This window comes from Nothobranchius furzeri, chromosome 17, assembly GCF_043380555.1.
Source record: "Nothobranchius furzeri strain GRZ-AD chromosome 17, NfurGRZ-RIMD1, whole genome shotgun sequence".
Taxonomy (NCBI): domain Eukaryota; kingdom Metazoa; phylum Chordata; class Actinopteri; order Cyprinodontiformes; family Nothobranchiidae; genus Nothobranchius; species Nothobranchius furzeri.
The window spans coordinates 20622353-20645511 of record NC_091757.1 but is presented as its reverse complement, the minus strand read 5'-3'; the positions used below and the strand labels follow the sequence as shown (position 1 = coordinate 20645511).

General features: G+C 44.4%; 1 protein-coding gene across 7 annotated transcripts in view; it reads left to right on the top strand.

Annotated features, from left to right (window-relative positions):
• fkbp15b (FKBP prolyl isomerase family member 15b) overlaps positions 1–23159 on the top strand; it is a 58541-nt gene that overhangs the window by 638 nt on the left and 34744 nt on the right. For 2 of the 7 annotated variants that reach the window (XM_015974447.3, XM_015974443.3), the window contains exons 2-18: positions 2142–2245; positions 2320–2395; positions 2563–2632; positions 2712–2786; positions 4246–4344; positions 4777–4926; positions 5011–5079; positions 5384–5527; positions 5677–5819; positions 5916–5964; positions 6045–6161; positions 17056–17241; positions 17338–17407; positions 19231–19340; positions 19423–19521; positions 19594–19688; positions 21709–21811. In XM_015974447.3, the coding sequence (XP_015829933.3) occupies positions 2142–2245; positions 2320–2395; positions 2563–2632; positions 2712–2786; positions 4246–4344; positions 4777–4926; positions 5011–5079; positions 5384–5527; positions 5677–5819; positions 5916–5964; positions 6045–6161; positions 17056–17241; positions 17338–17407; positions 19231–19340; positions 19423–19521; positions 19594–19688; positions 21709–21811 (1759 nt within the window). Of the gene's footprint in view, positions 1–70; positions 1184–2141; positions 2246–2319; positions 2396–2562; positions 2633–2711; positions 2787–4245; positions 4345–4776; positions 4927–5010; positions 5080–5383; positions 5528–5676; positions 5820–5915; positions 5965–6044; positions 6162–17055; positions 17242–17337; positions 17408–19230; positions 19341–19422; positions 19522–19593; positions 19689–21708; positions 21812–23159 lie in introns of those variants that run through there. The other 5 variants (XM_070546263.1, XM_070546262.1, XM_054736744.2 and 2 more) reach the window with 5 other exon arrangements.

Below are 23159 nucleotides of genomic sequence, written 5' to 3'. Positions count from 1 at the left end.
CCTCTGCTCTGGTGTTGCGTACAAATATGTTCCCCGTCCATAACCCCCCCCCCCCCCCCCCCCCCCCCCCCCCGGCGCGCTGAGACGGTTGTTTCCTTCTGTTGAGATGAGCTGAAACCCTTCCGGATCTGTTATCCGCGGGTGAAGGCTGCTGATGAAACACGGGGCCCAGTTTTCCTCCTGGACACGTGGTGATAGCAGCTGTCAGACACGAACATGTTTTCTGGTAGAACGTGTTAAAATGAACTGAGTTTGGAGGGAAAACTGAGGAGCTATTGGGCGGGGAAACGCATCTCCACACAACACCAGTGAGTTATCACATGCCTCCTCCTCTGATCTCCATAAATGAGGCCTTTAGGCACTTTGACCTGAAGTCTGATTTAAACGGGCTCACGCTTCATGTTGGAGTTAAACACGCTTATCACTAGTTTCTCTCTATAAGATGTAAACAGTTTCATGAATCAAGGTTTACAGGTAATTAAACAATTATCAGAAACCATTCATTTTCCTTTAAAAATCAAAACATTTTTTTGTTGACGCTTAAGTCAACTTTTTCATTTGTTGTTTACCACAAACTATAAAGAGACAATAAATAAATGAAGCTTCTCTCATTTATGTATTTAAAACCAGAGTGTGGATATAATATGCTGTGAAGGCGGACCCAGCTAAGCTCATATTAAACATGCGATAAGTGAAAACACCCAGGCTGAAACCACACCTGGCCTGGTCTACAGGGACGGTGGCCCTCAGGCTGGAAACACATTTAGATGCTGCAGAGGAACCAACAGATGTTCAGTGATGAGGCAGACTTAAACCTTCCCAGTGAGCCATGTGACCCTCTTCTTCTGGACGACCATTGTGTGAAACAGCAGCAGGAGGGAGGAGGGCTTTCTGCCACTAAGTCCTCTCACATGCTACTTGTTAAACAAGTACAGGCGAAAACTTGAGCCGCCGCAGTCATCAGTCAGCATAGATGTGCTTGTCCCATCTTCTGCGGCGCTGTTGAATCTGCCACACAGGTGTTACAGAGCTGGACCGGAGATTTGGGGTTAAACCTGGAGCGAAGCGCTGGATCCTGCCCCTCCTCATCCCAACTCTTAACCGTTGGAGATGAGGCCCCCAAGCTCTTCAACATGTCTGTTCTGGGAGACGGCGGTGATTACCAGTGGAAGGAGTTCCAGGGGTCAGTACCGGCACCTTCAGCTGATTTGTAGATTAAAAAACGAACAACAGTGTGGTTGATCACCGTTTTGCTTCTTTGTTGCTAAATAAATCACCTATTCTGTGTTGCTGCACGTCTGCCCTCTGGTTAGAGGCCAGTACACATAGGAAGCGGCTGAGGTTTGATGGTTTCAGAGAGGGATTCTTCTGCTGACAGCTCTGATCACCTGTGGACTTCACCAGAATAGCGGTCAGAAAACACACATATTGCTGGACGCTTCTGGGATTACCTTAAAGGTTCAGTTCAGTATTTTTATTGATAACAAGCACTTAACGCAGACAGAAGGCTGAGCGTTAGCATACGCAGCTACAGCATCTGTCCACAGGTCTGACGGTTAGATGTTCACCTGCATAAACGTCTCTGTATAGAACAGGGTCAGAGGTCAGTTCCTTCAGTCTCAAGACAAACCGAGTAATCTGATCTTCCTCTGGTAACACTCATACAGCTGCCCTCCAGCGCCATTTTCTAACAGCCACAGAGTTTCTGGTTCAAATCTCCACCTTCCTGTGCATGGTCTTATGCTGTTGCTGGGGCTCTCTGGCTGATCCCAGCTGGCAGCACGGTGGTGGAGGGCTGATGGTTTGGGCTGGTATTGCAGCCACTACTCACTGGGTCCACTACGACCTCCTCTGGATACCAAAGTCTTCTGACGGGAGTCTGGCTGACGTCTGCTGCTGGGACCAAACAAGGTCATGAAACCGAACCGTGGGCACAAACACAGCAGCAGAGTCTAACGAGGTGGGACCTTCAGAGAATATCGGTGACCTGAAGCAGCACTAGAGACGAGGGGATCAGAAGTCGTCCAGAACCCTAAACCCGCTGCCTCCTCATCGTGTGTGTGTGTGTGTGTGTGTGTGTGTGCTGAGAGTTTACTGTTTTTCGATATATGTTGTTAATTTGAGTATTTCTTGTCCTTTAGAGCCAAGTTGGCCTCCCTGTTTGGACTAGACCAAGACACTAGTCAGGGCAACGAGTCGTTCCAGTACACAGCCCCCAAACAGCCCAAAAAGAGCTCCGGTCCAGGTGAGACCAGCAGAACCAGAACCTCATGACCCTGATGGAGTTTTCACTGATTAGTTGTGACATGGTTTCTGCAGCAGCCAGTCAGAAAGCAGCGCCCCCTGCTGGAGCTCCTGCAGTTCTGTTTGCTTCAGCGGTCCAAGCCTTCAGATAGTGAGTTTAGGATCATTTCACACTTTTGTTCAAGAACAGTTTTATTTTCTCGTCTTTAAATCTGAGTTAAACAAGCTTGAAGGCGTACTCAGAGCCCGCCTGAAGCTGCTAACGGGTCACGTTGTGAGTCCAGTGAAATGCTGTGTTGTCCCTCTTGTCCTGAGCAGTGTTAGTGGACAGTACGTGAAGCAGGGGAAGCTGGGAGCAGCCGTGCTGGGCAGCCACGCAACAAAAGAGGTTAGATTTGGTCACCTGGCTGAGATTATGGGTCTGACTTGTGCTTTTAATGAACCAGGACCTTTCTTCTTCTCCTCAGTACAAAGTGCTTTTGTACTTGAGTCAGCAGAAACAAGTGACGGCTGCAAAGATTCACGGGGGCTTTATTTTCACGGTGAGTCGAGTCATGGAGGGGTGCAGATTAGGGATGCACCGATCAGGTTTTTTGCTGCCGATCACCGATACCGATCACGTGGATTGGCCAGAAATGTTCTACAACATTATAATGAGTGCTACTAACTACATAATCTGGGAATAAAGGAAATGTAACCTAATCTAAAATGGTCTGTATTAGGGTTGTCACGGTGTGAAAATTTAACCTCACGGTTATTGTGACCAAAATTACCACGGTTTTCGGTATTATCGCAGTATTTTTTTAAACGTGCTACATTTTCACACAATTAAATAAACCCTGTATGTCAGTCCTCAGTTTGTGTCTAAATTTTGCCTAAAATGTGTTATTTTGTAATGATGTTGTTTATTTGTTTACTTTTTTCCCCTTTAGTCTTTAAAATGCCAATATTTGCACGTAACTTCTTATTTTATGTCAGTTTGATGTCATCATTTAAAAAATATTAGATCAGGTGATACTCAGTACTCAAGTAGTCTTCTGATCAGATACTTTTTTACCCTTACTTGAGTAATAAACCCTATATCAGGAAAATATTGTCCTCGGTTTGTGTCCTTCCAGTGAGCTTTGCAGATGTGGGAAAATGTCATCAGGCAGTAATCGTTGTTAAAGTCATAATTATTCTCGGAGAGAGACCAACTCTTATCTGCCCCTGGGAGCCCCGTAATGCATAGCGTCATTTCAACATGGCGGTGTCCGCGACACGGTTTATATGCAGGTAGCGGCGCTGCGGCTGCTTTATATAGCGACTCGTTGCTTTCTCCCTCAACCCAAATCCTCGGATCACGCAGTTTAACTAAAGCGCTAACGTTAGCTTGCCTTGCGTTGACTGTAGAGTTGTGGGTGATGGTCACGCAGATGTGTCATGAGATTTGAAGCGTTGCTGCCTTTCACAGACACTTTTTCTGCACGTGCTGCAAACAGGATAGCCGTCTTCTATCAGCTGTCCCTCGGCATTCTTCAAATATCCAAAAGATGCCCGTACTTCCCACTTTGTCTTGTCTGAGGGATAATAAATGTCCTGAGTGCTGCCGTCTCCTCCTTTGACCATTATTTCAGCTTTAGCTTCAAGAAAGTATTGGTTGTAAACAACAAAGTGCGCATGTGCCGCCGGCAACTTCAGCAGATGATACGGAGGCTGGTAAGGGTCACCGCGCCTACACCGCAGCCACGGTAATCCACCGAGATAATATATGTTTGTTAGACGGTTATTATTTTTGTCAACTTTTTTTACCGGGGTTCACCACTACACTGGTTACCGTGACAACCCTACCTGATCGGTCTGCTTTGATCTTTTTTGAAAACTCAGATCAAAACCGATAGGGGCGCTATCGGCCGATTGGGATCAAACGCCGATCCATCGGTGCATCCCTAGTGCAGATTAGAAGTGTTCCTGAGATAAAAGGGAAACGTTAAAATTCTTACTTTTGTTTCTGCCTTATAGGTGCAGCCAAACAATTACTGCACCTTTTACGACGACCAGAGGCAGAACTGGTCCCTGATGTTTGAATCGGAGAAAAGTGCAGCAGATTTCTGCAGAGAGGTGAGAACTGCAGGAGAAGAAACAACCACCTTTAGGTTAGATAGTTCTACAAGGTCATGAAACAGAACAGTGGTCACAAACACAGCAGCAGAGTCCGAGTCCAGACCAGTCTGGACCACTGAGGTGGGATCTTCAGAGAACATCGATGAGCTGAAGCAGCACTAGAGACGAGGGGATCAGAAGTCCTCCAGAACCGTCTGAGAGGCTGACAAGGTCAGACAGAGGAGGTTCCACAGCTGTTGGGGTCATTAGGAGGATGTGTTGTTGTTGTTTGGTTCCAGGTGTAGTCAGAAGAACGCTGGAGGTCCGTAGTGTCATGGCCCTAGTTCATCTCATCAGTCTGACTCCTGCTCCTCACATACGAGTGCTGCTGTTGGGTCAGATCTTTCTTTGGTCTGCAGACACTTAGATCCACTTTGATTTCTTTTTCAGGTTTGTTTGGCTAAAGCGAACAGCACATCCTCTCTAGACTCGGTGCTGATTCAGGACTTGAGACTCGGTGAAGGCCAAGCCGTGGAGAACGGTGACCTGTTGGAGGTGGTTTATACGGGCTGGCTCCTAGAGAACCACACCATGGGACAGGTCTCCCTTTCACTTCACTTCTTCTCTTGTACACTGGCGTAACGTGATGAAAGCAGTTTCATTCTGCTTTAAATGTGATTTCAGGTCTTTGATTCCAATCGGAGCAAAGAGAAATTTCTACGACTTAAAATTGGAGCTGGGAAAGTTATAAAGGTGAGTGAAAACCTGGTTTAGTCAGTAAAATGTCCACGTTCCTCCTCTTCGAGCGTGTGTTGCTCATTTATAAAGATCTCTTCTCACAGTCGTCTTTTACTTGAGAGCATTTTGTTGTTTTTATCTTTTTGGATTAACACCAATCTAATTATTGCACAAAGTGATCCGTAAACATTTAATACTTAGCAGGTAAAAATCCAGTTTAAACCGGTCGGTAGGATCTTCTACTACTGCCTCAGCTTCTTGGAGCCTAATGAATTCATGTTCATGTCTCTTTACACTCGTGTGTTGTCTGTGTGGACAGGGATGGGAGGAAGGGATGCTGGGAATGAAGAAGACGGGTCATCGTCTCATTATTGTTCCACCCAGTCTAGCCTATGGGTCTACAGGTGTTTCGAACCGAATCCCCACCGACAGCACTCTAATCTTTGAAGTGGAGCTTCGAAGGGTATCTCTGAGCACTCCTCTTCATCTCTCCTGATCTCTTCTCATAGTTTGGTGTTTAAGAACGTGAAACATCTTCCACCATCTCTTTCCTCCTGGTGACTTGTGCTGTTAATGGAACATGATGGGAATTTCACTGCTCCTGCTTTGCAGGTGAAGTTTTCCAAAGACAGTGGTTCAGATCAGACCAGTACTAGTTCCAGAGACTCTGCTGTTCCATCTCCTGCTCCCAGTATGGAAAACCTGGTGTCCGATTCACCTGTACCAGCTACTGCATCAGGTCCAGGCAGACCAGGGTGAGATTCAAGTCTGAGAACATAGAATTATTTCCCACCACCTTGCTGTTGCTTACTGGAACCTATCCTGTCTCTGACTTCTGTTTTTTCCCAAAGGGAGCCACCGCTTCGTGCCAAGTCGAATTCTCTGAGTGAACAGTTGGCGGTAATCAGCAGCACTAAATATGTTATCTAAATGAAGGTCCCAAAGGTCACACTGGGAAAACACTTGTCATTTAATTTCAGAATCCAGATGCCACCAAAGCCAAGCTAATCTCTCGCATGGCAAAGATGGGCCAGCCTATGCTGCCCTTTCTGGCCGGAGCAGCCAGTCAGCCTGAATCCAGTGACTCTGAGCTCGAGGTCAGTGGTTTAAGTGGCTAAATGTGTTTAGAATAAAATAAACTTTATTGATCCCAGAGTGGGGATGTTCACTTAGTAAGGCGGCACATTAGGGCTGGGCGATATGACGATTTTAGACCGTTTTACGATCTACACATCTGACGGTCTGTCATTTTTGAGAGACCTTTTTATCACGATTCACAGCTCTGCTGTTGAATTTCTGCCTCTGAATGAAAAGGGAACTTACCCCAGGCGAATGACACGCCTTTGTTTGACCCTTAACCAATCAGAGTGAGTCATAGTAATATATTAGTGCCCCGCTTGTTTTCACCTGTGTGTGAACAAACATGGCTTCGGCCGCGGCTGAGCGACAACGAGGTTTTCGTTCCGAAGAGGAACGCAGGGTTTCCTTAGCGCGCGGCGCTAACAACTTAGCGACGTGACATGTCTCGGAGAAAGCGTAAAACACGTTGGACGCTTCTTCTGAAGCAGGAAAATAACACTTCTTCTTAAGCAGAGCACGACGTCGCCTCGTCCACCCTCTGCCGAGCCAGTGTCGGTACCGACTGAGCTCGGTCACTGGGTCGTTGGAGCTGCCCCGTGACTGCCTGATGGAAAACCAGCGGGTTTCATCAGACTCGTAGTTTCTTGTTTTTGGTGGGGACCCTCCTGCAGTCTTCCCCTATTACAATTTAAAATGATTCTGTAAATCCGTGTATCAATAGAAACAATCTCTGCCTCTGCCAGCTGCAGTAAATGTAGTTTCCAAATAATAAATAAGAGGTGCATTCATCTGTGTGTCTCCTTTGATCCGCATTAGTGATGTTTTCAGCACCAGAACAGTGAAGCAAAGAAAGAATCCTGAGTTTGTTAGTAATTTTATTTATTAGGTGCATCTAACCTGTTCTATTTTTCTCTGAAATGAGATCAAATCAGTGCTTCTGTGGGTTGTCTCCAATCTGCACGGGAAAATTTTACTTTATTTAGAGACTTGTTGCAGAAAATATTCAGAATGCACAGTTTTTTGCTACCACAAGCGATCTCTGGTCCAGCTGCACATCAGAGCCGTATTTGAGCTTAACTATCCACTACATGAGCAACTGGGAGCTACATAGTATTTTGAACAAGTTAATGTTTGCACAATGCGTTTGCAATTGACATGTTTGCACTTTAAATATGTTTACGATTTTAATTTATGTTAAGTTACTTGAAAAACGAGAAACTGATTTTTGTAATTGTTTCTCTCAGGGCTTTTATCATCTCTGGTGTGAGTTTAAAATATAAGTGTGTTAGCACTGTGCTGATTATCCCTAATATGAATAAATGTTTATTTATTCAATGTTTCTCTTCTTTAATACGCAATTGAAGTTATGCTATTCATGGATAAAAAATCGTGATAAAATCGAAATCGTGATAAAATATTGGAAAAATCGTGATATTCTATTTTTGCCATATCGCCCAGCCCTACGGCACATACAGTGGGGCAAAAAAGTATTTAGTCAGCCACTGATTGTGAAAGTTTTCCCACTTAAAATGATGACAGAGGTCAGTAATTTACATCATAGGCACACTTCAACTGTGAGAGACAGAATGTGAAAAAAAAAATCCATGAATTCACATGGCAGGATTTTTAAAGAATTTATTTGTAAATCAGGGTGGAAAATAAGTATTTGGTCACTTCAAACAAGGAAAATCTCTGGCTCTCACAGACCTGTAACGTCTTCTTTAAGAAGTTTTTCTGTCCTGCACTCGTTACCTGTATTAATGGCACCTGTTTGAACTCATTATCTGTATAAAAGACACCTGTCCACAGCCTCAAACAGTCAGACTCCAAACTCCACTATGGCCAAGACCAAAGAGCTTTCGAAGGACACCAGGAAAAGAATTGTAGACCTGCACCAGACTGGGAAGAGTGAATCTACAATAGGCAAGCAGCTTGGTGTGAAAAAATCAACTGTGGGAGCAATTATCAGAAAATGGAAGACATACAAGACCACTGATAATCTCCCTCGATCTGGGGCTCCATGCAAGATCTCATCCCGTGGGGTCAAAATGATCATGAGAACGGTGAGCAAGAATCCCAGAACCACACGGGGGGACCTGGTGAATGACCTGCAGAGAGCTGAGACCACAGTAACAAATGTCACCATCAGTAACACACTACAACGGCAGGGAATCAAATCCTGCAGTGCCAGACGTGTTCCGCTGCTGAAGCCAGTGTATGTCCAGGCCCGTTTGAAGTTTTCTAGAGAGCACATGGATGATACAGCAGAGGATTGGGAGAATGTCGTGTGGTCAGATGAAACCAAAGTAGAACTTTTTGGTATAAACTCAACTCGTCGTGTTTGGAGGAAGAAGAATACCGAGTTGCATCCCAAGAACACCGTACCTACTGTGAAGCATGGGGGTGGAAACATCATGCTTTGGGGCTGTTTTTCTGCTAAGGGGACAGGACAACTGATCCGTGTTAAGGACAGAATGAATGGGGCCATGTATCTTGAGATTCTGAGCCAAAACCTCCTTCCATCAGTGAGAGCTTTGAAGATGAAACATGGCTGGGTCTTCCAACACGACAATGATCCCAAACACACCGCCCGGGCAACAAAGGAGTGGCTCCATAAGAAGCATTTGAAAGTCCTGGAGTGGCCTAGCCAGTCTCCAGACCTCAACCCCATAGAAAATCTGTGGAGGGAGTTGAAAGTCCGTGTTGCTCGGCAACAGCCCCAAAACATCACTGCTCTCGAGAAGATCTGCATGGAGGAATGGGCCAAAATACCAGCTACTGTGTGTGCAAACCTGGTAAAGACCTATAGTAATCGTTTGACCTATGTTATTGCCAACAAAGGTTATGTTACAAAGTACTGAGTTGAATTTTTGTCATTGACCAAATACTTATTTTCCACCCTGATTTACAAATAAATTCTTTAAAAATCCTGCCATGTGAATTCATGGATTTTTTTTCACATTCTGTCTCTCACAGTTGAAGTGTACCTATGATGAAAATTACTGACCTCTGTCATCATTTTAAGTGGGAGAACTTGCACAATCGGTGGCTGACTAAATACTTTTTTGCCCCACTGTACACTTGGAGAATAAGGGAAACATAATACAGGTAAACACTCGAAGGCAGAAGGCTATTATTGTAACCTTCAGCAGTTAAATAATGAAAAAAAAAAAACATTTGAACATTTTGTTTCCACAAAGAAACAGCATAAAGGACACAGACATACAAATGTGCATCCAGTTATTATTGCACAGGTACTGATTGTTGCATTGGTGCTGTTGTGTACCAGGATAATGCCAGTACCAGTTACACTGAGTAGTCATACACTCTTACTGCAGAGTGGATGAATGACCTACGGTAGCATTCTGTTTCACATCTGGGATGTCTCAGTCGGCCTCTGATGGAGCTGTCCATGGTCTCCACAGTGGAACGCAGTGGGTGGGATGGTTTTTTTAAGATGGAGGCCATCTTCACCACCATCCTTTCAAACATTTTCTCAACTGAATCTAGTTGGCAGCTCAGAACCGAGCTAGCTTTTTAAAACTAGTAATGCACTCCAGAATGTTATGAAGAGTGAGCAGATTAATTGCATAGTCCTTCTTTGCCTTGGAAATGTATTGCTGTCAAAAAAGGACCTGCTGACATCAATTCAGTAATTGTTAACTTAGGTGAGAATGTTGATGAGCACAAGGCTGGAGATCATTATGTCAGGCTGATTGGGTTAGAATGGCAGACTTGGCATGTTAAAAGGAGGGTAGTGCTTGAAATCATTGTTCTTCCATTGTTAACCGCGGTGGCCTGCAAAGAAACGCGTGCATCTATCACTGCGTTGCATAAAAGTGGCTTCACAGGCAAGGATATTGTGGCTACTAAGATTGAACCTAAATCAACAATTTATAGGATCATGAAGAACTTCAAAGGAAGAGGTTAAGTTCTTGTTAACAAGGCTTCAGGGCATTCAAGAAAGTCCAATAAGCAGCAGGATCATCTCCTAACGAGGATTCAGCTGTGGGATCGGAGAACCAGCAGTGCAGAGCTTGCTCAGGAATAGCAGCAGGCAGCTGTGAGTGCATCTGCACGCACAGTGAGGCAAAGACTTTTGGAAGATGGCCTGGTGTCAAGAAGGGCAGCAAAGGAGCCACTTCTCTGTAAAAAAAAAAGATCAGGGACAGATTGATCTTCTGCAAAAAGTATGGCGAATGGACTGCTGAGGATTGGGGCAAAGTCATATTCTCCGATGGCGCCCCTTTCCGATTGTTTGGGGCATCTGGAAAAAAGCTTGTTCGGAGAAGAAAAAGGGAGCGCTACCATCAATCCTGTGTCATGTCAACAGTAAAGCATCCTGAGACATTCGTGTGTGGGGTTGCTTCTCATCCAAGGGGGTAGGTTCACTCACAATTTTGCCCAAAGCCACAGCCATGAATAAAGAATGGTACCAAAACACCCTCTGACAGCAACTTCTTCCAACAACCCAACAAAAGTTTGATGAACAAGGCATTTTCCAGCAGCTTTTGAAGGCAAAAGTGATAACTCAGTAGCTCGTGGACCAAAGCGTTGACATTTTGGGTCCATGACCTGGAAACTCCCCAGATCTTAATCCCATTGAGAACATGTGGTCAATCCTCAAAAGGCAGGTGGACAAATAAAAACCCAATAATTCTGACAAACCCCAAGAAGTGATTACGAAAGAATGGGTTGCTATCAGTCAGGATTTAGAAGTTGACTGAGAGCATGCCCAGTCGAATCGCAGAGGCCCTGAAAAAGAAGGGCCAACACTGCAAATACTGACTCTGCATAAATGTCATGTAATTGTTGATAAACCTTTGAAACATATGAAGTGCTTGTAATCACACTTCAGTACATCACAGAAACAACTGAAACAAAAAGCTAAGATCTAAAAGCAGTTTAGCAGCAAACTTTGTGAAAACTAATATTTGTGTCATTCTCCAAACTTTTGGCCATGACTGTAGTTAAAAACATGCTATTTACACTTTTACCACGACTAAATTATCTTGTGATGTATTTCCTGGTCCTTTTGGGCGCAGCAATCTTTAAATGACCATAGACATACTCTGTAACGGACGCACGCATGTTGGATCCCTCTTCAATAGAAAAGAATCGGAGAGCCTTTGGGCGCAGAGATCTAGCGACCGTGAAAACATGCACAGAAGACCGGCGGGTGAGAGTCTCAGCTTGGGTCCAGACAGAACCAGAAATTCTCCACAGTTAGCTGTCCTTTGTTGATGTAGAGCAGTTGAGTACACCTCTTGGAGTTTTTTTTTTATTATGAAGAACCGGAAAATTATGGAATGTGACATTAGACTTTTAAACACTCTAAAGTGGATTTTTTTTTACAATAACACGGATTATTAAGACCGTAAGCCAACAAAGGTAAGACCGAATTTATACTTTTGACTCATGAAATTAGCTTCGTTCATTTTGCCTTTGAGTTCGCATATATTGGTGAATATTAAGAGTGTGGTACAGGCAGGGGTCGAGGAGCATTGTGGGTAGCCAGTTTTAAGTATTGTTTTTTTCTTCTTTCTTTTTTGGTGTGTTTTCGGGTGTTTTCTATTATTAGGCATGGTTGATTGTTGTTAGCCTCTTGTGTAGTGTTCTGATGGTGATATTCTTGGTTGGTGTTAATTTTGCACCATGATTAGCAGTTCCATTTGGAGGAATCGGACTGCGGTGCCGTTTGGCTATTCAGTAAAGGAGTTTACTGTAATTTCTAGTTCCAGCGTTCTTGCTCTTGCTGGGTGGCAGTTGTTAGCATTTTGCTCCACTTTTCATGTTGGCATGGCAGCTATTAGTGTGTTAAAATTAAAAAGTTGGCCTATTACTCCTATGAGTTTTCCTGCAATATGGTATGCAAATATCTCAGCAGGCATTTTCCTATCAGCACAACATCTGTTTACCATACCATGGTGGGGGTGAAACGGGACACACACTTTTCCATGGGCCCTCAGATTAACGCAGTGGTCAGATTGTGTTTTTATCAGCTGTGCAGACTAGTTCGCTTAAAACCGATCCTGAAACGAGCACACCTGGAATCCGTAATTCATGCTTTTATCATCTCCCGACTGGATTATGCAAATTCCATTTTAATTGGTTTACCTGCCTCCACGCTTAACAGGCTTCAGGCCATGCCGTTTTTAAATGTGCTTTATAAATAAAGTTGGTATGGTATGGTATAGATGCAGCACCAATCCTATCGACCTCACACCCAAGCTTTCCCTCACTCATGAACAAGACCCCCAAGATACTTAAACTCCTTCACTTGAGGCAGGTCCTTGTCCCTGATCTGGAGACAGCATTCTACCCTTTTCCGATTCAAGACCATGGTCTCAGATTTGGAGGAGCCGATTCTCATCCCAGCTGCTTCATACTCTGCTGCGAACCCCTCCAGCGAAAGCTGGAGATCATGTTCTGATGAGGGACCACATCATCCGCGAAAAGCAGAGACCTAATACATAGGCCACCAAAACATATCCCCTCAACACCTTGGCAGCGCCTAGAAATCCTGTGACAAAGGGCAGCCTTGGTGGAGTCCAACTCTCACCGGAAACAAGCTCGACTTACTGCTGGCAATGTGGACCAAGCTCTGACACCAGTCGTACATGGACCTAACAGTCCGTATCAGAGGCCTGGTACCCCATACTCCCAGAGTACCCCTCACAGGGTCCCCCGAGGGGCACGGTCAAACGCCTTCTTCAGATCCACAAAACATGTAGAATGGTTGGGCAAACTCCCACGCACCCTCTAGAACCCCCCAAGAGTATCCAGTGTTCCACGGCCAGGACAAAACAAGCAACTTTTGATTTTTATCTAGAGGTGCTTGATGTAAAACAAGTTCTTCTTGATTAATGTAAGGAGGAAAACTGAAGGTAAACATTTTTTTTTCAGGTGTGCACGGCGCCGCTAAGGGTATGGCCAGGTTCTTTTTGGCCACAAGCCGCTTCTGGGAAGAGACAATGTTTGCAGTTAACATAGGGCTAGACAGGAAATCACACACGATTTCAGTGTTAAATCCCCAGTAATTTTCAAAATAAAAGTCTAATGCAGCATTGCGATTTCATATCTATGTAGATTACGTCAATACAAGTGGATCATTTACTCACAGTACTGTTCCAGAAGTGCAGTGGTGGGTTTTTCATGGCTTTAATCCTGGCATGTGGAGAGGAGCGACATCGCATATAACTAGGGATGGACAGTATATCGTTCTGCTGAGCTGTGGTGGCCTCATGGAGGGGGCCATCGACTAGCACACTGCTGCTAACCACTTAAACATTCTCCTTCTTCTGATAATAACTTTTTGGTTTCCTTGACTTTTGATGTGCTACTACTAGTTTATCCGTTTAATTATAGATCCACTAGGATAAATACAATAAAGTTTATCTTTCACCAAATAGAATATTTACTAAGACATCACAATATAACTGTAGACACATTACGTGTGTGTGTGTGTGTGTGTGTGTGTGTGTGTGTGTGTGTGTGTGTGTGTGTGTGTGTGTGTCTGCTCTGTCTTCTCGATCCCCAGTGAGTCGTGGAGGATGGCTGCTTATACTGAGCCAGGATTCTCTGCAGGTTTCTTCCTGTTAAAAGGGAGTTTTCCTCTCCACTGTCGCTTTATGCTTGCTTAGTATGAGGATTGCATCAAGTCACTGACACTAGTCAGTGACTTGATGCAATTTGCTGGGTTCCTTATACAGGAAAAATTATTTCTGATTGGCTTAATGAACTGACCTGAATTGGAATTTTTATTATGTGAAGTGCCTTGAGACGACTCTTGTCGTGATTTGGCGCTTTATAAATAAACTTGAATTGAATTGAATTGAATATCGATATCCGCCGATGTTAGTCATTTTTTAACATATCGGTCCGATTAAAAAAACAAAACAAAAAAAAAACCGGGCCAATATTATCAACTGATATTTTTTCCATCTTGTCACCATTTGTTTGCCAGTTTCAGAGGGTGAGGGGGGTGTTGTGTATTTGTTTAGTCATGTCACAGTGATTGTAATAATCTCAGAAGTGTAAATGTGTGTGGTGTGTGTACATAATAACGTAAATTCAGCTTTAATAAATTTTATTCTATATTCTGCTGATTTGAGAAGTATTAATGTCAGTATATCGGTATCAGCAAATATCGGTTATCGGCCATAACAGTGATCTTAATGTCGGACATCGGTCCAAAAATTTCATCTCAGTGCATCACTACACATAACATCAAACAGCGATATCAAACATGATTTCCTTCTTTTGGGTTTAATGGCGAATGACATGGACTCGAGGGATTTTGCGATCTCGTGAGTCGAGCAACGAGCACAGCAGAGAAGCTGCTTTGTGGCTGAGACTCTCCCGGTCTGCACTGGAGTGCAGAGATTGTCGCAAGTAAACATTTCTGCTGCCGTTCTGTGCTGCTGATGCTTCCAGTGTGCAGTAAGGGTTAGCCACGGTGTTGAGAGATGGCATCTGCTGCAGACAAACGAGCACAGTCATTAATATCGGCTCTAGCAGCACTTTGTATTGAAAAATAAAACGGGGAAAATAACCAAAATGTGCAGCTCTGTCAGCTAAACAATTGAGCTCAGCTCCAGTACAGCCCCTCCCCCGTGCTGGCTGCTGCCGTGGTAACACACGGGAAAATCCCAGATGTCTAAAAACGTTTACAAACAGATCGTAGATCAGTCAGGAGCACTACATTAAACCGCAGTTTTGACCATAGGCGTCATTTTAACCGGGGAGTGATTGGCAGCTGTGTCCCCCCCCCACTTTCAAAAACGCCTGCTGATGAGGATTTTTGTTTTACCAGCTCAGATCTTATACCAGGGGTCGGCAACCTATTCCCATCAAAGAGCCATTATTACCCATTTCCCACGGTAATTCTGGACGAACCTTAATAAGCAGTGACTTAAGTGAAGCAGGCAGGTCGCGCTAAAAAAATTAGTTTAAAAAGATGTCATAAATGTGTTCCCCCGTCCTTTTTATTTATAAAATATGAAGTAAAAACTCACAATTTAATTTTCATTAATTTGTCATTAATATGTAGTCTACACCCGTGCGTTAAGTGGACCATCTTCCAGTAAAAGCAAAGCATCCAGCCCACCTCTCCAAATGCGTAAAATGTGCATCAGCCGCTAGTTAGGCGCGCCGTGCGCACAGTCAGCTACGTCAGCCCAGGCAAGAGCAGAGCAACTAGAGAAAGAATAGAGGATAATTGTGTCTGGATGTGGATGGAGATTACATTTTACATCAGCCTGATCATCATTTAAATACGTAAACCATCACCTGTCTTCTAGTCCACGCTATCAGCATTATTTTAATTGGTGTGTGTGTGTGTGTGTGTGTGTGTGTGTGTGTGTGTGTGTGTGTGTGTGTGTGTGTGTGTGTGTGTGTGTGTGTGTGTGTGTGTGTGTGTGTGTGTGTGTCTGTGTGTGTGTGTGTGTGTGTGTGTTTTCCACTTCAAACACTGGTCTAACCAACCAGACCAGCGTGTCCAGTAACACATTAATGTTACAATTAAACAGTTTCACTTCATGTAGGCTAGGAACGTTTCACCTGCCGTGGCCCGACCGCTTCTGCTCCACATAAACTTTGTGCGTGATCAAACGTCTCTACGCGTCATGCGTCTCCATATTAGAGACGGGAACAAGCGCTGTTCAGCCAAAGTTTCATAATTTCATAAAAAGAACATTTTTCCAAGTGACACATCCCTCAGAGAGACCGGGTTTCCAGACCGCTTCAGTGGGAGGAAATCTTATCGCATGCGCCAGTTCTGTGCTGCGCTGCGAACCCCAGATCTTCAGCTCACTGTCCACCGTGGGCGCTCCGAGCCGCGCTGAACACAGTGTCTAGTATAAAGCTCTGATGTTCTGATGGGAATATTTTACCTCCGCGATGTGCGTTAACGATTAAAATGCCAGCTCATCCATGTGCATCAGTGTGCGTCTGGGTAATTCTTTCAAACCAAGCAACATCCTTGAGTTCATCCGTCAAAATAAACAGTCAAATGGAAATATCTGTAACCTGCCGTTTAACTGTTTTACCTTCTTGTGAAGATTGTTGCAAAGAGAAACAATTAAACTTGATTAACCCCAGAGCCACCCAGAGCCATGCGGGAAGATTCCTCCCACTGAAGCGAGTGTTTTCCAAACCCGGTCTCTCAGAGAGACTTGTCACTTAGAAAATGTTCCCTGATGATGAAACTTTGGCTGAATAGTGCTTGTTCCTGTCTCCAATGTGGCGACACATCCAGGAGCCGTCTGAGGAGAGTCCCAGAATCTCACAGTCTTCAGCTCATAAAGCGCCTATGATTACGCACAATTCAAATTCAAAAATACTTTATTAATCCCAGAGGGAAATTGATTAAGCGTGACCCATCAACCCGGTCTCACAGTAAGACCGGGTTGGACCTGTTCAGGTTTACGCAGACAATCTTTACATTTGGAATTGGCATACAGGTGTAAAATTAATGCAGTAGAATATAAAGCATTTTATTTAAATATCCATTCATTATTTTACAAGCACAGAGAGCCGCATCAGATGGATGGAAGAGCCGCATGCGGGTCCAGAGCTGTGGATTGCCGACCCCTGTGCTAGCCTACTTTATTGTCCCCAGCAATTTTTAAACCCCACTCAAGTGTATGGTTATTGTCCCCAGCAATTCTGAAAACAAACTGACGCCCTTGGTTTTGACGGTCATGTGATTGCGTTGTTTAAAAACCCAATTCCGGTCCAAAAGCAGTAATCGTTCAGCCCTACCGATGAGTCACTCAGACCGCTATTGAGGTCAATGTGACAAACAGAGATCGAGCATCTCCAAGAACTACTCCCAGAAACCGTTAAGAGGAAGTTTAACAGGTTTCACCTTCTGTAAAATGCTTCCTGGTGTTGTGACGTTTTCCTCAGCAGGACACGAGTGGCAGTCGGAGTAAAGATGGTCCTACAGCATCTTCTCCAGTGCAGATCACAGCTCCAGCCCCTGCAGCACATCATCTTCATCACCACCACACAGCTCCAACACCTGCCTTACTTCCTGTTATCAGCTCTGTTGGTCCTCAGCCTGGGCTGCCAGGCAGCAGCCACACCTTTCAAGTGAAGACTCTTCACATAACACGACATTACATAACATTTAACAAAAAGCAAATGTGGTCTTTAAATTAGGAGTTTCATGGGCCGATTCTTCCACAGAGCCCTTCAGCGTTGTCTCTGATGCAGCCTGTCGGACAGGTCTACCCTGCACAAGCAGCCCCATACATAGGTAAGCAAAATAAAACAATATACAGGTGCTGGCCAGTAAATTAGAATATCATCAAAAGGTTGAAAATATTTCAGTAATTCCATTCAAAACGTGAAACTTGTACATTATATTCATGCAATGCACACAGACCAATGTATTTCCAATGTTTATTACGTTTAATTTTGATATTTATAGGTGACAACCAATGAAAACATCAAATCTGGTATCTCAGAAAATTAGAATATTCTAAAGGCCAATGAAAAAATGTTTGTTTCTCTAATGTTGGCCAACTGAAAAGAATGAACATGAAAAGAATGTGCATGTATAGCACTCAATACTTAGTCGGGGCTCCTTTTGCCTCAATAACTGCAGTAATGCGGCGTGGCATGGACTCGATCAGTCTGTGGCACTGCTCAGGTGTTATGAGAGCCCAGGTTGCTCTGATAGTCGTCTTCAGCTCCTCTGCATTGTTGGGTCTAGCGTATTGCATCCTCCGCTTCACAATACCCCATAGATTTTCTATGGGGTTAAGGTCAGGCGAGTTTGCTGGCCAATCAAGGACAGGGATACCATGGTCCTTGAACGAGGTGCTGGTGGTTTTGGCACTGTGTGCAGGTGCCAAGTCCTGTTGAAAGGTGAAGTCTGCATCCCCATAAAGTTGGTCAGCAGCAGGAAGCATGAAGTGCTCTAAAACTTCCTGGTAGACGGCTGCATTGACCCTGGACCTCAGGAAACAGAGTGGGCCAACACCGGCAGATGACATGGCACCCCACACCATCACTGACGGTGGAAACTTTACACTGGACCTCATGCAACGTGGATTCTGTGCTTCTCCGCTCTTCCTCCAGACTCTGGGTCCTTGATTTCCAAAGGAAATGCAGAACTTGCTTTCATCAGAAAACATAACTTTGGACCACTCAGCATCAGTCCAGTCCTTTTTGTCCTTGGCCCAGGCGAGACGCTTCTTGCGCTGTTTCATGTTCAAGAGTGGCTTGACACACGGAATGCGACACCTGAATCCCATGTCTTTCATGAGTCTCCTCGTGGTGGTTCTTGAAGCGCTGACTCCAGCTGCAGTCCACTCTTTGTGGATCTCCCCCACATTTTTGAATGGGTTTGTCGTCACAATTCTCTGCAGGGTGCGGTTATCCCTAGAGCTTGTACACTTTTTTCTACCACATTTTTTCCGTCCCTTCGCCTGTCTGTTAATGTGCTTGGACACAGAGCTCTGCGAACAGCCAGCTTCTTTAGCAATCACCTTTTGTGTCTTGCCCTCCTTGTGCAAGGTGTCAATGATTGTCTTTTGGACAGCTGTTAAGTCAGAAGTCTTCCCCATGATTGTGGTGCCTTCAAAACAAGACTGAGGGACCTTTTAAAGGCCTTTGCAGGTGTTTTGAGTAAATCAGCTGATTAGAGTGGCAGCAGGTGTCTTCTATATTCAGCCTTTTCAGAATATTCTAATTTTTTGAGATACCAAATTTGGAGTTTTCATTAGTTGTCACTTATGAATATCAAATTTAAATGTAATGAACATTGGAAATACATTGGTCTGTGTGCATTGCATGAATATAATGTACAAGTTTCACGTTTTGAATGGAATTACTGAAATATTTTCAACCTTTTGATGATATTCTAATTTACTGGCCAGCACCTGTAAATGTACTGCCCAACTCTCAGTAAGCCAGTCTGAATAAATGCATCAATTTTTGGAAGATGATCATTTATACTACCGATGCTGCTTGTTAGTGATCCTGTCTTTTAGTGCTGGTGGATCTAGAAGTCGCTGGTCCAGGTTAGCGTTTTATTCGTCGCTTCCTGTGAGAAATCATATTTGACCTCTGCAGGTTCTGGGGATGTGACTTCCTTCCTGATGACGGAGGCTCGGCAGCACAACACAGAGATCCGGTTAGCTGTGGGAAAAGTAGCAGACAAAGTGGACCAGCTGAACTCCAAGGTAGAAAAGCTTTAAACAAGGTGGTCCTGACGGGGAGGCTCTGAAACCTACCAGCATGAGGGTTTATCTCTCCCTCTCACAGATGGATGATCTTCAAAGACAAGGGAGTCATTCCATGAGTGTGTCCAGTATGACCATGGAAACATCCATGATCGTGCACAACATTCAAAGGATTGTTCAGGTAGGAGCTGATGTTTGTCTTTGTAGTTCGTATGAGTTTTTTATTTCACCCAACTGGTTCTTTTGTTTTTAGGAGAACGACTGTCTTAAAAAAGAAATGTTTGAAAAAAGCTCTCGTATCGAGGAGCAGAACCGTAAGATCGGTGATCTCATCAACCAAAACCAGAGGTGAGTCAGGAAACGGTGACGGCAGCAGCAGAGGTGGAAGCCTGTTGTTTGGAGTCTGTGCTGCTGCCAGACTCATTCATTCATTCATTCATTCATTCATTCATTTGTGAACTGCTTCTTCCTGAAAACGGTTGCGAGAGTTGGTTTGATACAAACATAAAATATTCATGATAAATGACCTACTCTTGTATAGCACCTTTCAGAGTCAGAGGACTCCAAAGCACGTTACTCTGCAGAGTGTCATTCATCCATTCACACACTGATGGTGATGAGCTACAATGTAGCCACAGCTACCCTGGGGCGCCCCAACCTAGGTGAGGCTTCTGAACACTGGCGCCACTGGCTACGCCGACCACCACCAGCAGGCAGTGCATGTTCAGTGTCTTGCCCAAAAACACAGCAGCAGCATTCTCTTCTGGGAGCTGCGATCAAACCCACAACCTTCTGATTACTGGAAGACCCTCTCTACCTCCTGAGCTACTGCTGCCAGGTTTATTTGACTTTGAGTCCGGTCACCTGACCCAGGACTGGTCCCTGATCCAGATCCAGGTCTGGTCTGGTTTTTTTGTGATCCTAATTTTTACTCTTCCCATTTTGTTATGTTTTTTATCGTTTTAATTAATCAATATTATTTTTTATTTAATTTAATTATATTTTTGTCCTCGTGAAACGCCTCGTGACTTAGCCTAAAATGCGTTAGATAAAAGAACGTTTTTATATTATTATTAAGGATATGTCCGAGCGTGCTCTCTGGAGTAAACGCGTTTCCGTGAACGCACTGACAGGAGATCCTTCTGGAGCTGTGCTGTGATTTAGGACCCATTGTAGGACCCAGTTCGGGTTTTATTTTATGACCACCAGAACCTCCTCCGCTCCCCGATCACACACACGCGCGTTGTCAAGGTAACTAGACTGAATGACAACTAAGAGGCTGCACTCAGACATTTCCAAATAAAAGTAAGTCCAACCAGAATGACTCCTGAAGTGTAAAATGTAAATGACAACCCGTTACTCTACGGGAACCTCTCCTCTGTGCCGACCGCATTTGTGACCTGATCAACTTGTTTGGTTCTTTTGTACTTCGGCACCTAGTGTGTCGATCTTCCTACAAAGTTTTTATTGTTTTCCAGGTTGAAAGCAAGGAATCCCCTCAGGGGTGAGGATGTAGCGTAACCAAATATGGTTAATTGAGGGCATTTCTGTATGTAAATAATTGAGAACGGACACGAGCACCTGTGCACGCACAGGTGAGATTCATCATCAGACGAGTGCAGAGGGACATGCGTACGAGATGTTTCATAAATCCAGATTTTGACCGTTCGTACGGACATTCTAGATTTTGTCCATAGGAAGGAACTTTGGAATATTTCTACTAATGTTTGATACACGAGGGCCAGGTCAGGTCTACTGGTCAACACATCTTCATGACATAGTTTAAAGGTTGTTTAAATAATGCTGAGAATGAGTGGGAAACATGCACTCTGTGGTCACTTTATTAGGTACACCTGTGTCACCACATGCTATCACAAATCCACTCAGCCAATCACGTGGCATCATTTATATCTACCTGCTGAAGGTAAATCTGAGCATCAGACCAGAGAGGAAAGGAAAGGAGATTAAAGGGACTGAGTTACACGGTTTTTGCTAACAGATCCTGGTCTAAAGATTTCTGGGAATTGAACTCACAACCATCTCTAGCGTTGACTGAGACTTGTCAGACTGGTTCCTACTCAGGTGTTCAGAAACACATCAGCTGCTCCAGGTGGACTCCAGCAGTAGAACAGCACACCGGGTGTCTCCTATTCTTGTCCCACATTGGACGACACAGCCAACCTGAGTGTAGATGACCACACCCACCCCTCCACCACATGGACCTGTTCACTTGGAGAAGTGAAGATGTTTAGCTTGAAGCTGTGCTTGTTTGGTCTGATCCATCCAAGCGTCTCTGCCGCCACTATTCTTCCTTTTGTGTTGGAGTGTTCTTCATACATGTTCTCGTGGTTCTTCTGTGCTTGGCCAGGTACATGGAGCAGAGTCACCTGCTGCTGGAACAAAGGAACGACTCCATCAAGTCGTCCAGTGAGCAGAACCAGGCCAGATTACTGCAGGCTGAGCAGGACAAGGTGGGAGTTTGGGCTTGTGCTGCAGACGTGGAGTGGAGCACTAGTGTGTGTCAGATTTAGAATTATCAGACACAATAAGTTTATTATTTATTTCACATAGTTGATCAATATTTAGGCATTTCTGCAAGGTCTGAAATATAATTTGCTTGTTCCTACGTGGGTAAAGATTTGGACAATTCAGTAGACACACTCAGACCTGCCCACGTGAAGGAGCAAAGAAACACCTGACTAGTACTAGAGCGACTGATCGTAATGAGTCAACACACGGTCAAAATAGTAAATGGCTTGTGTTCGATATATAGCACCTTCTAGGGTTCTCCAACCCCCCAAGGTGCTTTACAGCACCACTCATTCACACACTGATGGTGGTACGGTACATCAGCTGTCCTATTGCTGGGTTTCACATGACGTGAGTGTGTGTGTGTGTGTGTGTGTGTGTGTGTGTGTCTGTGTGTGTGTGTCTGCTCTGTCTTCTCCATCCCCAGTGAGTCGTGGAGGATGGCTGCTTATACTGAGCCAGGATTCTCTCGAGGTTTCTTCCTGTTAAAAGGGAGTTTTCCTCTCCACTGTCGCTTTATGCTTGCTTAGTATGAGGATTGCTGTAAAGTCACTGACACTAGTCAGTGGCTCGATGCGACCTGCTGGGTTCCTTATATAGGAAACATTATTTCTGATTGGCTTAATGAAGTGACCTGAATTGGAATGTTTCTTATGTGAAGTGCCTTGAGACGACTCATGTCGTGATTTGGCGCTTTATAAATAAACTTGAAATTGTATTGAATTACTAGAAATAAAAAGGTATCAAAGGTAGTTACAAGTAGATTCTAGCACATGCTGATCGTTAGCATTAGCAATAGCATTATTATCATGAGCTAATGAATTAAAATAGCACAACTCAATACCGAGCAAAAACAAGACGATCGACCATGATTTAAAGCTTCTCTGGATCAATAAAAGGTTATCCAACCAGAAATAAAATAGCTGTAGGCTTCCAGGCTTGCAGTGTAAAATGAGGAAGGCAGCACAAGGTAGTTGCTGATTGCTTCAGCGCTAGGTAAGTCCTCCACAGTGTACGAAAAGTGCAGCTTTTAAAACGATCTGGTTCATAACCTAAAAGAAGAAGTGTGTTTTCGTGATATCACATCTGTGCCAGCTCGTTTAACATCTTAGTAAACCCACTTTCTTCCATTGCGCCGTGTTGTACCACTTCCTGTCTTCCATTTGAGTTTTGCGCTTGAGTAAAACCCAGCAATGGCACCACTGGTCCCTCCGCCCACCACCAGCAGGCCAGGAGGGTCTTGCCCAATGACTGAGATGACTGAGCGGGGCTTGAACCCACAACCCTCTG